The 16,582-nt window shown below is 42.9% G+C and overlaps 1 protein-coding gene across 3 annotated transcripts in view; it reads right to left on the minus strand.

Annotated features, from left to right (window-relative positions):
• cadm4 (cell adhesion molecule 4) overlaps nt 1–16,582 on the minus strand; it is a 134,407-nt gene that overhangs the window by 33,181 nt on the left and 84,644 nt on the right. Inside the window, exon 1 of one of the 3 annotated variants that reach the window (XM_029505287.1) lies at nt 1,487–4,119. The exons of 1 other annotated variant lie outside the window; for it this stretch is intronic. In XM_029505287.1, coding sequence (XP_029361147.1) covers nt 1,487–1,583 — 97 coding nt within the window. In that variant the 5' untranslated portion in view covers nt 1,584–4,119. Of the gene's footprint in view, nt 1–1,486; nt 4,120–16,582 lie in introns of those variants that run through there. One more of the 3 variants, XM_029505284.1, reaches the window with a different exon arrangement.

A 16,582-nucleotide genomic window follows, 5' to 3' on the forward strand; every position in this document is an offset into this window, starting at 1 on the left:
CAGATGAACACTTGTGTATACAAGCCTGTGCTTGCATTTAAAAGCACAACGGTCTGTACGCTTGTGTGAAAAAGTGTTACAGAGAGTACGTGTGTGAACATTTAAGGCATTATACAAAACTGCCCTACTGGCATGAATTACATAACCACACTGACTGCCAAGACACCAACTCGTTCTTTCTCTGTATCCCTCACTCCCCTATTGTCACCCCTACCCAACATCCCCCACAACATCCGACAACACACAATGTCCTTCTGTTAATCTAATATGCAAAAAAAAAAAAAAAACAGAACTGAATTGAGATTTTAGCTGGCACCGAGAAGAAGGCAGGGTGCACAGTGGTACTATACTTGTTTACCAATGGCCAGCACGGGAAGAGCATCTTTCTGTATTAGATAACTAATAATAATGACAGGCTGTATTAATTCCAGCTCTGCCAGTGATCCCACTCCACTTTGTGCGCCCCTTTTTCCCACCATCTCTGACTTGTGTTCAGTCGACCTTGTGACACTTGGTTTCATTTCATAAGCTCATGCAGCTCTTTTTAGACCATGTCCCTTCTTTCATCACTGTCCTCCCCCCCTCCATCTCTGTCTTTCTTGCACACATCCAAACGGTATCCTGCTGTTTCTCTTTCTCTTCCTCTGCTGCTGCCTACCTCTCTCACTTACAGTAGAAATTTCTATCTGATCTGGTCCCCTTTTCCTCGTGCAAGCATGTCTCTCTTTCAATATAAAGTATATTGGTCCTTGCACTGCACTTTTACCCCCCCATTCTCTTTCTATACCTCTCCATTTGACTGGCTATATCTCTACCACTCTGGGGCCAACTTTCTTTTATTAGGTTCTTCAGAAGAAAGCTGAGAAAAAGGCCTCAGCCAGTTTCTTTCTCTATTTTCATTCATGACTGTTCCTCTTTAATTCCTCTGGTCTGGGCGTCTCTCTTTCCTTTCTCTGTCTGGTTTCTCATTCCCTGACCCTCTCACCTCTCGGGGATATATTCCTGTCCTCAAGTTCTCTCTATTCTTAATCTTAATTACCAATTGTAACTTAATTACCAGCCATTTCAACAATTCATCTGAAGCACTCAATGCGTATGATTCCGCCGTGGTCTATTCTTCCCTTGGTCAATTGCTGGGCACTGCACTGGATCTCTTTCTGTATCAGTTTACACCAATTAGTATCATATTCACAATTGTGTTCTCTTCTTGTATAACAGAAGCTTCCCATTACAGTATTTAGAGGTGCATCTGCAGGGAGTTTAAATTAAAAGAACAAAGAGCTGGCACTTAATTGCTACATCTTGTCTATAATATGAAATGAGTGTTTATATGTGAACATTATTTGCTTGTTTCCCTCACTTCCCTGATATATAATGACACCTGAGTTCCCCTCTAGCGTCAGTGCTGCACGTCTCATTTAATTCTAATGTGTGTGTGTGTGTGTGTGTGTGTCTAAATGTGAGTGTTTCAGCGTGCATGACTTACGAGTGATGCAGAGCAGGAGCAGGACCAGGCTGCGCAGGGCCAGAGAGAAGGGGGCAGGGAGGAGGCGGCAGAGGACAGAACTCCGGACAGGCCTCATTGTGTATTGAGGGGCTGCGTCTGTATATGTGTGTGTGAGTGTGTGTGTGTGTATATGTGTGCGTTTGATCAATGGATCCTCTGTGACCCTGCCTGCACTGCTACAGACAAACTAGTCCACACACTCGCACCCGCGTGCGCATACACACACACACACACAGATTTGTTCTCCGCAATGCTACAGGCACGTGCACGCACTAACTGCCCAGCTTTACTTCAGTGCAATCAAACAGAAGTTGTTGTTTGAGGACAGCACTTAAAGAAAGGACTCCTATGTACTACGCTGCATCGCAACACACACACAGAAACTGCTTTATCTGCAGAGAATAACACAATACTAAATTATAGCCAGGCCTCAAACGGAATACACGAAAGTCTGGCCAGAGCTAGCGATTGAGACACTTCATCACAGCGTACACAGGAACGAGTTTAAATCAACAAATTTTCCGCTGTTGACTTTAGCAACACGTGCTGCTTAGAAATGGCTTAAAACATGCAGCGTCTTAAACCCATATCGTACAGAAGCTTTGCTCCTACAAAGCAGCACAGGAGCTCAGTCCCATCTATGCAAAATGACAACAAAGCAAACCCAGCAAGGGTTGCTATTTTCTACTACAGTGCGCTGAGCCTTGTAAGACCAAAGCCCAAGACCCTCAGATCGATGAACTGGAAAAACCAATGCCTAATGTGACCGCAGCCGACTTGCAATACTTCACTATTTACCAGAAATGCTGTTCAGTGATGACAGCTAAGCAACCGACCAAACAAGGCCAGACTTCATTTACCGATCACAATTTCCACACTGTAGGGTCAAACACAGAGCCAAGCTAGTCCTGGGACTCTCTCATAATCAGTCGCACAACTAACCACAACAACAAATAGACTGCTTGTCTGTTGTAGGTCAAACCACACTGCTCAAAGGGACAGAAAACATCAATAACACTCCACAATCAGATGCAGGAAGGGAAACTCTCTTACTGCCTCTCATAACAAGTTTATCTCCACTGATGTTGACTGTATGCTAACTTCTGAAATAGAGCTACCTACATCGCCGTGCCCTCGAGGACTGAGAAATCTAGGGCAACGATGTTCATTCAAACAGACTGTATTTTAATGAGTCAAACAAGTTTCAGCACTTCTCATCCGACAAAATTGGCAGGCAGAAGTCAGTGCTCCCCTGAGCTATGACTGAATCGGGCGAGCCTCTGGAGAGGAGACATCACCTTACTGCAAGTCATCAGGAGATAGCTGAGGTTAAACAGAATCCATTGAGCTCAAGTGCCGCTCTATAAAGACAGAGAACGGAGGTGCCCGCTCTGTGTAGAATAACTGACTGGAAAACCGCAGTAACACGCTCTAGTTTCTGATATTACACTTTTTTGGTCTGCTATTTTACTCCAGAGACTGCCACATTATTCTCACAAGGTGTCTACCATTATTCGCTTCAATGCCAGAACTCTTTCGATGCGCTATCATGTATACACTGCAGTGTAAATGGACAGTGATTTTTACATGGTAATTTTAGAGTCCTCGGAATAATCACAGGCTATCAGACAGTATAATCGTACAGCATCGACCTGCCTAACTCTTCCTTTCCAACATGCTCCAATGGGTGCAGTCAGTGCCTCGGTGCACTTCAGACGCACTCACTCACACACACACACACACACACACTCTCCGAACTGAGAACCCGCTATGTCGTTCAAGGTTTGGACAGAATTGCCCTGATTCTGAGGTCCCAATGCATCACCTGTCTCGAACAGTGTGCAGCTCTGGTGTGTTTGCATGCGTAAGTACCTGTGTTTTATGTGTGCGCATGTGTGTTTTGTAGTGTAGAGACAAAGCGTGACGAACTGCACCACACACCTCACTGAACACTATCTGATGGACTAAAGTGCGGGTGTCAAGCTTAGATGACTACGCACTGCCTGCTCTCACCCTTCCCTCTGCCACTGCAGACACAATGAACTCTAACGGTGACGGCCCTGACACTTCTGGCAAAACCGAAGGCAGATCATAGCCAATCTTCCCTGCGGCTCTGACTTTACCCGTCAGCTGGCTGACGCTGAGAAAATTACTGTGTGCTGGTGTAAACCAGCAACTCGGCTCTGGCAGTTCTGGGGCCTGGCAGCAGACGGAGGGAAAACAAAGCACATTTACTTGTTCAAACTGATCTCCTCAAATTGTGTCTAGTTTATCCATTCTGTCCTCTTTCTCTCTCCTCTTCCTTCAGTCCTCCAGTTAGTGTGCAGCAGCTAGTTAGTTCCCACAAATTTGTCTTCCGCTTTCCTTCCTTTTCCTTTGGTCTGTGAAAGTAGCTGTAATCCCAATGCGGTATCACTGTTGATCACATCCATCTGTCTTTCCGCTTTCTATCTTCAACTTGTTTATATAACCCTGGCCTCCCTCCCCTTGCTTAGTGTGTGTGTGTTAGTGTGGGTTCAGTGTCTGCATACTTTGCATAGTATTTTGTGAAGGTTAGAAACATGTGTGTGTGTGGATGGATGCAGCGACAATGGTAGCCTTTCAGGTCAACAAACAGTGGCGGTGTGTGTGTCTGAATGTGCTTGACTGTCCAGTGTTGACTGCGCAGTGTACATTTGGTTGTCTGTTTGGCCCTTTCACCATCTACTGCCCATTAATTTATCCATGCAGGCTCACACAGAGGCAACACAGTACCTCTTTATGTTAAATGGCCATTTTTATGGGTGCAGGGATGCACACGGCTGTCTGCTGACAAGAGATGTGCGCTTTTGTGAGGCATTTATAATTGGAGGAAGATGCGGGTAAAGCAGAAACAAACGTGACTGTGGTGGTATTATGAGTTATGCTGATGTGAACATGGCTCAGTAACTATCTGCTCCATATCTTTATACTGATGAAACAGAAATCAATGGAGTAGCAGGTTGCTAACAGCTACTCCAACCTGTCAGTACATTTTGCATCAACACATGTATAATGCAATTCCTTTGTTCATGCTCATTGTTGCTTGTGCTATCATTACTGCTATTGGCAATAAAACTGGCAACACAAATCCAATGGCGGGAGCTAACTGCACTTGACTGTGTGTACGACTTTCATTGTCCTGTAAAATGCGAACAGCAACACCGTTTTGCTTTTATAGTAGCACCTCGGCGTGTTCTTAATCAGATAATCATAAACTATCAGCTCTAATCTGCCATACACTGTATTAACAAACATCTTTACGTATTCAATTTGGAACACGCTGTTCCCTATTATCAAGTCAAATAAAATCTAATTTATTTATGAAGTGCTTTTAACAAAATAGGGTCATTGCAAAATGCTTTATAGAGCAACAAAGGACATAATTACAGACAAAAAGACCACAGTACAAATTGTGGCACGACTGGTGAGTGTGTGTGTACTTTTATGTCTGTGAGGACTGTGTGGACTACTCCCTCATGGGTGTGTTTGTTTTTGTTGCAGTGTGCGCGGAAGCAAGGGAGGTAATAGCAAATTGTGCACCCTATCCCCTCCCATCCGATTTTTTTTTCTCTCCCTTTCTCATTGAAATCAAAATTTTAATGGGCTTCATTGGTGCCACCATGGAATAAGTATTGCCAAAGCACTTAAGGGGCTTAAGTCAGTGGTGTGCTGAAAATATTAAGCTCTCAAACAGCCTGACAAGGATCCCTGGCTGTTTAAGTATGCTATGGAGGTCGTGCCAGCATTTAATACCAATTGTATTAAAGCGCTCCAACCATGGAAAGGAATTGGAATATGGATATATACTGTATGTACCACAACTGGAAATGGATGGATAGATAGAGGCTGGCAGGAATAAAGGAAAGAGCCAGTGGAGGCATAAGGTAGGAAGACTTGCAGGGATAGAGAGAGAAAAAGGGTGGAGTGCAACGACATAAAGAGGAGTGAAGAAGACAGTGGTTAGAGGTAAAGGAGGAGAGGAAACAAGGGGAAATAAAAAAAAAAACAAAAAAAGCAAGGCCATAGGGGAGTAGCGATGTGAGGGGAATCAGGCCAAGGTGTGGGAGGTAAGAAGTTGATGGGATAGCTGTGAACCAGCAACAGAAGGCTAATGCAGAGATTCTATCGGGAGGCTTATCCAAGATTAAATTTCTTTTTGTCCTTAAGGCGCTTCTTGGGTAAGCGGAAGTGTCGAATTTATTTCTTATGTTTCCCTTGAGGTTGTGCGAGAGAGTGGGTTGGGAGTGTATGTGCCTGTTTGTGTGTCTGTGTGTGTGTGTGTGTGTGTGAGCACATAGTGGTGTACATGTAGACGTGTTTGTGTAGCTGTGAATCTTGAGGGTTTATTAGCTGTCGAAGTGAGAGGAAGGGCATGTGTTCCTGAAAGGTAAAGATAAATCAGATGAATACCCCCCAGTGGCGTTTCAGCATCACGGAGTATTTCTGTGGTTACATTAATGTAAGCATATGAACATTAAGATATTCATGAATATAGATTGTATTTATTGTGAGTGCATTTCCAATAGCATTTTTAAGTTTTCTACTTCCTAGTTTTCCTCATGCAATTTGTTAGAGCTGCCACAAATTCCAGGAGTAAGAGAAAGTTTAATCGCTTGTAGCAAAGAATTATATGAACCGTCCTGATTGAGTTATCTCCTCTGGAGTCCTCTCCAGTGTAAACACACCACACTGGATCATTTGTAATTCCAATTAGCTCAATCCCATATATACTATTTTTAACTTCAACAAGGGTAGCATTAGAAAACAAAAGTCTCTTTTATTTATAAAAACAACTATGTTGCCCGAGGTTTGAGCACCATTCAGACATTGCCCCTCTGCGTCTCTTCCTCCAACTCTCTCGTTCTTTCTGAGTGCTTGTTTGTCTGGCTGTCTTGGTGTTAATAGCTACCCTAGAGCCATGCATTAGCTAATCCAACTCGGTTTGCTGTGAACTCTCTAATTAGAAAAGCCACTGCTTCTCGATCTATGGACACTATCAGTGACGGCACTTTCTGGAGGCACGGCTCAGGCTACTTCCTGCTCACCACACGCTGCTGGGCGAAGGGATCAATATGGCCCAATCATTCAGGCACATTTCAAGTGACACCATCCGGCTTTCTTCACACAACTTTGGATTACAAAGTTTTGATTTTCTTTATTTTCCACTGTCTACTGATAGTGGAGCCTGGCAAATAAATAAAAGTCAATATGCGTTTCATCATGACTGACTAACAAGAACACAAAACAGATATCAGGATTTAAATCACTGGCTTCTTGAAATTACATGGTTTGGATTTGATTGCTTATGCACGCTGTGTTATTTTCATGTTCTCCTACTTGGCCTCATCTCTCTTTGTGCATTTTGTCTAAACCCAGAGATTAAACTCAGTTTCTGGCAGACAACAGACTTGGCACTGACTTTACGCAGCCATAAAGGCACTGTGGTAACCATTGGAAACATCCTATTATTAGTCCCATTCCATTATCCTGTTACCGTGTATAAATAGTGCATTAAAGCAGACATTTTTATCCTATTGTTCTTGAGTCTGGCAAAGAACTGAGAATATATTTTAGAACAATACACTCTCAAGTGACAGACTACAAGAAGTGGAGTTAGAGAATGATGTTGATGGTTCGTGTTAGTGCAGATAAAGAAGCCATCTGAAGCTGGCTGCTCTAGAGGCATCGCTCTCCTTTTGTTGAATTCTTTATGGTGAATTCCCTTAATCAGATAGAACAGTTGTTAGGTAACAAACACAAGAGTAAGAGCCTTTCTCATACGGACAGCAGATTTTCTCATACTGAGCCTGAAAATTCAACAAAGCACGTACAGCGGAATACACCTACAGTACATAACTTTCACTCACATCCTATTTCTTCTGTTTCCCCGGAATATTATGTCCCTCAGTTATGAGTAAGGCCAAGAACTCACTGATGTCTTATATGTGCGAGCTGGCAGCAAAACGTTTTGGCTTTTATGTCAGCATCAATATAAGTGGGTTAAAGTGAGCTTACCGCTTGTGTGAAAGTGGTTTCTTTTTGTGATCCAGAAGTTCTGTGACTCTCCAAATTTTGATGATATCTCACAGCAAAAATAAAGAAAAGACCCGCTGATAGCTATTTTGACATCATACCAACAACATGACACAAAGGTGGCAGCTTTCACTATAATTCCCAATGTCTAGGTTGAATATATAAAATGTGAAAAATGAAAACATATTTTTCAACCGTTTTAGCAACTGCAAGTGCAGACAAGGGCATTTTAGTGTCTGTTCTATTCAATTCAAATTAATTTGATTGAAAAGTGAAGTGAATTGAAAAGTGATTTTTTTTTTTTTTTTTCTGACAGCAACCATGAACCATGAATACAGTTTATTTCCGATGCATCATTTTCATGGTGAGGTCACAGCACTTGTTTAAGACAAGAAAAAGATATTGGTGTTGGTTTAACACTGAAAAGTAACAACTTGAACCATGCAACTCTTTACAACTGTGTTTTAGAACTTCCAGTCCACCACAGGGCCATCACACAGAGACAGACAGAGACCAACAACCACTCACACTCACCAGTTAACCCAAACATGATGTCTTTGGACAGTGGGAGGAAACCCACACAGATATGGGCAGAGAACATGCAAACTTAGCACAGAATGGTCCCAGGCCGGGAACCAAACCCACAACCTTCTTACTGTGGGGCAAAAGCTCTAACCGACGCCGCCGTGCTGCTGCCTCTCGAATCAAAAACCTAAAATGTTGGGCACCAGACAGGCGAGGGTCCAATCAACCCACCTCAACCTGTCAAAGTGTGGTCAATTTTCAACCACTCTATCGCTACCAGAAGAACATAAGGAAACAAAACCAATCAAGGTGCATGTAATTATTATGTATTAAAAAAAAAAAACTCCAAATCATCCTCTGATCAAACATCAGCACGTCTTAGAAAAAACACACAAAACCATCTTCATTTGTCAAAAAACAAACTCCCAGTTATAGACAGTCTTTCAAACAAAGAATCTGCAAAATAAAATAATGCAAAGTGTGTGTGTGTGTGTGTGTGTGTGTAAGAGTGAGTGCAGAGGGGGGAAGATGAGTATGAGATTTCAATCAGCTCCAGTGTGTGTGGGTGTGGAGGGGGGGTGAGTAGTTTTCGGTTCAGCACAGCTTTGGGTGAGGTGTGTGTGTTTTTTTAGTAGGGGGGAGAAAGAGCAAGGAAGATCCAAAGGTCAGACAGGTTAGAAGCCAGCAGAGCGTGGGTTGGGTGAAAGGCGACTTCTCAGTGGGCAGGTGTCCAACCCAGAATGTGAGTATCAGCAAAGTCCAACCTGGCACAGGTCCCTCTGCTCTTTTAGCGGTCCTGGTTTCACACACTTCCCTTTCAGATTCTTAAATTATCGCTCACTTTAATCCCACTTGATTTTTTTTCCTCCTTTCCTTTACATTCTCACTCCTCTTGTCTGTTGTCCTCCTTCCAGTCCCTTTGTTTGAGTTTCCCTCCTCTTCTCAGTCATTGGGTGTGCTACATTTTTAATTTCCCTTTCCCCTCTTTCCCAGTAGGTCATTTTCTGTTTCCTGCTACACAGCCTCAGCTTGGCTTGTGCAAATATGTGGAAGCAGTGGAGGCAGTTGCAAAAAATACAGCAGGACAGGAGGTAGCTGCAGGTTTTCTCATTTGGTCAGATAACGAGAACTGCAGGATACAAGTTATACAATATCAACCGGGGGGCTAGAGAGTTTTGAACACAGACATGGCACTTCAATGTGCTCCTGGTCTTTGCTCCTTTAATAAATGATTTAATAAAAGTTTATGAAAAGGAATCACAGGCACATTATACACTATATAGATTTGCAAGGCCTCCCCTATTTGGATGCAACAGAGCACTAAACTCAGTCATCCCTTATTCAGTAAGATAAATGCAAACAAGGTTACCTGCCAACTTGAAAACGAACTGTCGGAGCTTCCTAACAAGTGTTTCCACAAGTGCTAAGAGCCACATGCTACACAACTACCTGCTGGGAGTAACACTCATTATCCATGTGGCATCATACCTCCCAGTGACAAGCAACGACTGCAATGCTTACTGTTTTCCCTGCTGCAGCGCTCGTGTCAGTCTCTCTTCTTTTTGTTCCCGATCCATATGTTAACATTTGCATTCCTTTTGTGCGGAATTCTTTCTTCGCTGATGTGTGAGACAGATCGGTTGTCGCTGTAGTGCAGGCTATGCGCGCAGGCACAAATTCATTATCTTGGAAAGGTAAGGAGTATTACCTCGCTCTGTTCCTTTCCAGTTATGTGCGTGTGATGTGTTATTGATGTGTGGATCTACCTGTCAGGGCCGCCAGCTTGTGATGTTTCATTCTTGTGCACACTGCAGAAAGACAGTGTTCATATCTGGCCGAGTGTCTTGTCGCTGGGTCTGGACCAGGTTATTTGTGTTTTGTTGTGGCGTAATGTGGGTGATGACCCACCTCACCACGGGGATCACCACCGACTGCGTTGCCCTCATTTCGCCAATTCACAAATGCCTAACAAAGGGATAATTTCTCCCTTGCATGATATAATCTTTCCTTTCACCCATTCTGTCAATGGAAGCCTTTATGGCTTTTTATTACATCTCTCTTTCCTGCCCTCCCTCTCTCCCTCCATCTCCTCCTGTCTTTCCCTCTTTGTGCCCTCTCCCAGCCTCTCTCTCTTTTTTCCCCACTCTTTTCCCTTCAATTGCTCTGACCTTACACAGAGCCTCAGCACTCAAGCTCCTCTTTTACCCCTTTTTCCCTTCTCTGTATCTCCCTGTCTGTCTCTCCCTCTCTGTCTTTCTCTATTTCTCACTCTGTGTCTCTCCCTCTCTGTCTCTCTCCCTGGAGGAAAATCACACACTCATCAGTTTGCCGGCTCTGTTCCTGACGAGCAGGCTCGCAAGGAGAATATTAACGAATCTCCTCAGCCAATTAACACCAAAAGCACATAACAACCTTTTATGCCAGCAAACACACTCATGCAGGTACACACACACAAACAAACATGCACGGCAATACACTTTAACACACCTACTCACAGCAGAGACACTCACATCAGAGCAGAAACACGCCAACAGACTCATGCGCACATGCTCGGACACACACTGATAGACTGAGCTGATGAGTGTGGGTGAAGAGGGGAAGCATTTATAGGAGCAGAGGAAAGCAATATGGAGGGAAAGGCAATGTAAACAAAGTGATGAACACCAGCGTGGCCAAGAAGGGAGGGAGGAAGGAGGAAAGAGGCAGGGAAGGAGAGATTGTGAGGAAGGTGAACGACAGATTTATGGAGTGTGAAGAAAGGCATAAAGAAAAAGGGGGAAATCAGTGATAGAAGGTTAATGTGGCCTGGCTGCTCCCGCCATAGTTCATGCTAATTTGAAGGGTTTAATAGTAGATGGCTGTACAAAGACAGACACACACACATGCACACATATATACACACACGCACTTCTGGACACGTGGGGCAGTATCCTTCTATGCATAAAACATGGCGAGAGAGCAAGAGCAGGGGGCGCGAGGGAGATAGGGAGAACAAGTGCGAATGGACAAAAAGCGTATGGTAATGACCCGGATAACGAAAGGCAGCCGCAAGGGGTGGAGAGTCGACGAGAGCGAGTGAGAAAAGGGTTGAGTGTAAATGCGATAAAGCAATGGTGAGGAGGGAGGAGAGAGAGAGAGAGAGGGGGGAAACTTTCCTCACGGCCTACTGCTCTTGGATTGAACAGTGTGCAAATGAAAAAAGGAGATGAAATAATTAGACAGGCTGACTAGAAGTGCTCATCTAAATATGTAAATGCACTTAATTTTACTTTGATTTGCTCCACTGCCTCACTCTTCCACTTCTATATCTCCCAATTCCACTTCCTTCCATTCTTTTCCTCTCATCTGGCCCCATTCTGCTCTCCCTACATGTTTTTGTCTCCACCTCTCCGTCATGCGCCTCCTCTACCTCTCTGCCCTTCTTTCTACTGTTTTCTCTCACTGCATATTAAAGCTAAACTATGTTAATACTCAGTAGGTGCGCCGGGCTCATTTATTCGCTCTATTATGGACTTGAAGCCGTGTGTATATCAAAGAGGGAGAGAGCGTGTTTAATTAGTTCATTTATGCCGGTCTAAATCAGTGATGGGGTGTGCATGTCTGTGCACGGTTACACACAGCTGCATGCACGGCTACAGGTACAATCCAGTTTGGATTTTTATCAAACCCATCTTAACAGGATAGTTGGATGCCATTTGTGCCCTGTTACAATCCGTGAAAGTATTAACGCTGCCAATACATCCAGGTGACGTTGGCTGTGTGAGGTTTCAGCAGTCCAGCGTAAGCAAACTGAAGTGGGTACGTGCCAAAATGAAAGATTTTTCAGTCAAGTCTCTTTTGTTTCCAGGAGACACTTATTGAGCCAGAACAGAGGGATGCGGTTGCATCCACCAGTGTGTCCAAACCGCTGTCCTTCAGTCAGAGCAACACAGTAAAATTTGGGAGATTGTTTTTGAATATAACTCTACCATCGTGCTGTAAAATCAGTGTATTTTATCATTATTATGATTTGATGGCGTGAACAATCTGGTTGCTGCTACAAAAGCTGAACATGAGCAAGGCAACTGGAGAATTTTATGAGCTGACTGCTTGTAGTTTCGTTTCTTTTCTCCTCAAACGTCGTGTGACCAATTGCACCAGTCTGGTCATACTATGTCGAACAGTGGCTGCCAATCATTATGCCACCTTGTTAGCCTCACTTGAGTAAATTAAATGGCTCCCTCTCTATCTAACATTAATACCCAATTAACAACCAAAAAACTTTCAGAGAAAATTGAAAGCGCTTTTTCGTTAAATTCAGAATTGAATTTGGATAAAGCGTTTAAATGCACGTTTTTATTTTTCTGCACTGTTTCACAGGGGAGCCTGAAAACATTTGCATATAAATATCAGTCGACCATGTGTTTACATCCATCGCTGACACTGGCACTGACCAGATCAGTTGAAGTTCAGGGAGAAGAGAGAACAGCACGAAGAGACTGGGAGAAAAACAAAGACAGAAGGTGATGGAGAGAAAGAGAGAGAGAGAGAGAGAGCGCCTCTATCTCAAGTGCTGCTCGCTGTGCTCATTATAGGATGGGCATCATATCCCCGTGCTGTTTAAGACTAACAAAATAACTGATCAAACAATGCAGCCTAATTACCACAGACATTTATGTTTGTGGTAATTACAACACCAAACTCGAGGCTCAAAACCCAACAGAATTACAGTGTCATAACATTGTGTTATTGTACAAATAAATTATCGGGTAAAAAACAGCACCCACTCTTTGAGGCATATTCAAATTATTTTGACTAATGAAGTTTTAAAGCTATGGTAATGCAATTTTTTGCAATCCAAACGGTTCAAAATGGAGCTTATTGGTCAGTGTTGTCAGGATGCAACCCTGCAGACTCACTGTTACACCTGCATTCAACCATACAGCATATGTTGAACAATAAACCTTCTGATTATTGCAGTGGATGGGAAGTACTTTTGCTACAAACTGGCAACAGAAACATCAGATTTCCCTTCAGACTATCTCCTCTATTTTATCTCTGCATCGACTTTGCATGCAAACGCAGTGACAGGTAATGTCACCTTAAGATTCCTTCTGCGTGCAGCTTCTACATTCGAGCAGGATGCCATGGCCTCTTTGAGGAGGATGAATGATGATAGTGATTATTGACCACCTTAACGTATGTACATTATAGAACTTGAAACAATCTGTCCCATGTTTGCATGTCTGTATTTTTGCCTGTGTGCATTTTGTTCTAGTTTTACCTCATTTTCTGTTAAAGCTGCCCATATAGTTCAAAACTCTGTCTTTTTAAAGTCCAGCAACTATGCTAACGGTTCACAAATCTAGTTATGATTAAATACATTGTGCATAAATTCTGAACTTGATTAGTTTCTGCGGCTTGTAAACAAAACTGGCTGCAAAGCACTGTGAAATTAAAAACTCCCATCCTATTATATTTTTTCAGGAGTTTTAATAATTGCTTTTTTTGTGTATGTTGACTGAGCAAATTATTAAATTAGATTGTGCATTTTCACTGTCATTTGTATTTACAGAGGCTTCTCTTGAAAGAGAGATCTCAATTTTAATGAGTAGTACCTATGAGGATAAATTAAAAAAATAAAATCTGAGTTTGTGTGTGTGTGTGTTAGTGCATACAAAAATCGTCTGTCTACGCGGGCGGATTATAGATTATAAGAGTCACTGTGAAAAAAGGCAGCTGTCCCTCTTAATGACAATCTGTCAACGCTCTTCCTCAACCCATCCTTGTCTTTTATCCGTTCGTCCTCTCTTTTCTGCTTTGCTCACTTTTAGTCCAACTTGTTCCCAACATGCCGCCCTGGGAGACATTTCCTGTCCCTATAAGTTGACTCTGACAGCAACCTGCCTCATTTAACTTCTTTGAATTCTCTTTTTCTTTCCACTTTCCTTGGCTGTCTGTCTACTGTCGTGTAGGCAGTCGTTTTGGACCTTTTTTTTTGGGGGGGGGGGGGGTTTTGTTTTCAGATCAGATCTTTTGCATCTCTATAGTCTATCATCTCTACACAGCAAACGCATCTGATCTATCATTTTATCTATTAATTACTACTTTAACATGTATTTGCATTGAAGACAGAGAAACAACTCTAATTGTGACAGGCTAGTAATTGTGCTTTAAAAGACAGTTGATTATAAGCCAATTAAAGTGATGATTACTGATAAATAAAGAAAATCTGATTTATTGGAAAACAACACGTTTATCACTTTTATTTTCGGCTGTAGCGTCTCACTCTTTTACACCATCTGTCCTTTGAACATTGCTGTCTCAAGATCGGCAAAGTGAAGTGTCTGGTATGTTCTGATTTTAATTCTTCCACGTCTTTGTAGTTTATGTTGTTTTTGTTATTTTTTTTTTTTTTTTTTGCTCTCTACAGAAAAAAAGGCGACATTCTCGCTGTTCTAAGTTTGCATCTTTCCTGATTTCAGATAGTGAAAGGTATTAAATGTAACATATTATTCCGTCTATCCTGCCTTCACTAACTCTCTCCACACACACACACACACACACTGCCCACAAGCGCCGATACTCAGCTAAACAGCCAGTTGGCATGCTGAAGGTACCTATCACTGCCCCCACACAAGTGACCTGACACGGCACTGTATTTATTCATGTGCCCTTTCCTCCTCTTTTCTGCTCTCTTCTTCGCATCCTCCAGATCCAGCTACCCTCAGGCTCTGTTTATTCATTTATCAAGAGTCATCACTGTTTTCATCTCTGTAATAAACATTAGTTCTCGCTCTCTCTCGCTCTCTCTTTAGACTGAACAATGATCACATGGCTGCAAACACACACCAGCCACCACTCTGTGGGGGGAGCAGGCGATAAGTCGATATATCTACCATGTATTAGCCATTCTTTTTTCAAGCAGATAGACACATGTACACACACACAGGCACTGGCAGATCCAAACAAAGACTCTTGTCTCCAATTGTTTCTTAACATGACCAGTGATTGATTGTTATGAGTTTTAGTTAAAAAAAAAAAAAAAAAAAAAGAAAAGAAAAGAAAAAGGAAGAAGTCTGGGTAAAGCTGTTAAATTCTACTTCACCTTACTGTTTATTAAGACTGCCACTCACACAGAGCTCTCATCGGATCACAGCCAGGGCCAAAATGAGCAAAAACTGCTTCACTCTACACCCCTGTGCCAAGTGAAATAGAAGAAAAAAATTATCAATTCATCAAAGAGATTCTCCTTGCCTCGTTTATTGTGCAGTAGGAGACTGGGTGCTGTTTGCCTTTAACAAGCAAATACTTGTTCAAACCGCTTTAATGAGCAGATAGCAAGAGTGAGCTCGAGACACACACACACACACACACACGTACGATGGCGGATGCACATGCATGCGCTTCACATTACACTATTTAATCCTAGATGACTCAAAGTGGACGAAGAGTCTGCCAAGCCTCAGCAGAGGGATCCATCATACGAGCTGAAGTGGCTCACTGCAATTAGCCAGTCTAAATATCATATACCTCCTGCCTCTTTTCAAAATTCCACATTTCACATTTCATTCAGCTTAATCAACAGTACACTTGGTTAACTACCCCGACAGAACTTGGGGGATCTGGGACCATTTACAGACTCGGCACAGGACGAAGAACTAGACCCAAACTAGTATGACTAACACTTTAAACACTGCTGCTATCAGGCGGTGTTTTATCTGTAAGGCCCCAGTACACCTGTTGATAATTCTAATGAAGAGAATAACACTCCCAGCAGGGAATGAAATTAAACTGCGGCAGTTCTAAACAGGTCTAATAAGGCTCTATGTGCAGCCAACACAAGAATACATAGATTCTCACTCGTGCCAAAGTGTGTGTGCGTGCATGTGTGTGTACGTGTGAGAGAGAGAGAGAGAGCGAGAGCAAGAGCAATAGATGGAATGCTTCCAGTTATATTACATGATTTGACGAAAGTCCTCATAACCAAAAGCGTGTTTGCATAAGTATTCCATATGTATTCATCCACTAGTGCACCCTAAGGCCACCCAACCAAAGTATGGACACACAAACACAAACACATGTGCACACACACGCCTGTGCACGCACTGTTTGATGATTACTGTGGCTCTGACTGCAGCCCTTCTTTAATTTTCTTTTAGTCTTAAATGAGAGCTTCAGCCTGTGGTTTGGTAATGACAGTTATTACATAGCTCTGCCTGCAGGAGGCTATCTCACCAGCACACACACGGTCACACATGCACACGTAGACACACACTCACTTACATACCATTTAATTGATACATGGGCAATTTTGCAGTTCAGTCATGATGTTACTTTAGGTGGAACCCACACAGGGAAATGTGCAAATGCACTCATGCATGCAAAAACACCATAACGCACACAACATGAGACCCCCCCCCCCCCACCGCGCGGCATCACTCACACACTCACTCGCAACCATTGCATCTGGCCTTTTCTTCACACCCAGCTTCTCATGCCAACATCCATTGCCTA

Source organism: Echeneis naucrates, chromosome 6 (genome assembly GCF_900963305.1).
Source record: "Echeneis naucrates chromosome 6, fEcheNa1.1, whole genome shotgun sequence".
Lineage (NCBI taxonomy): Eukaryota > Metazoa > Chordata > Actinopteri > Carangiformes > Echeneidae > Echeneis > Echeneis naucrates.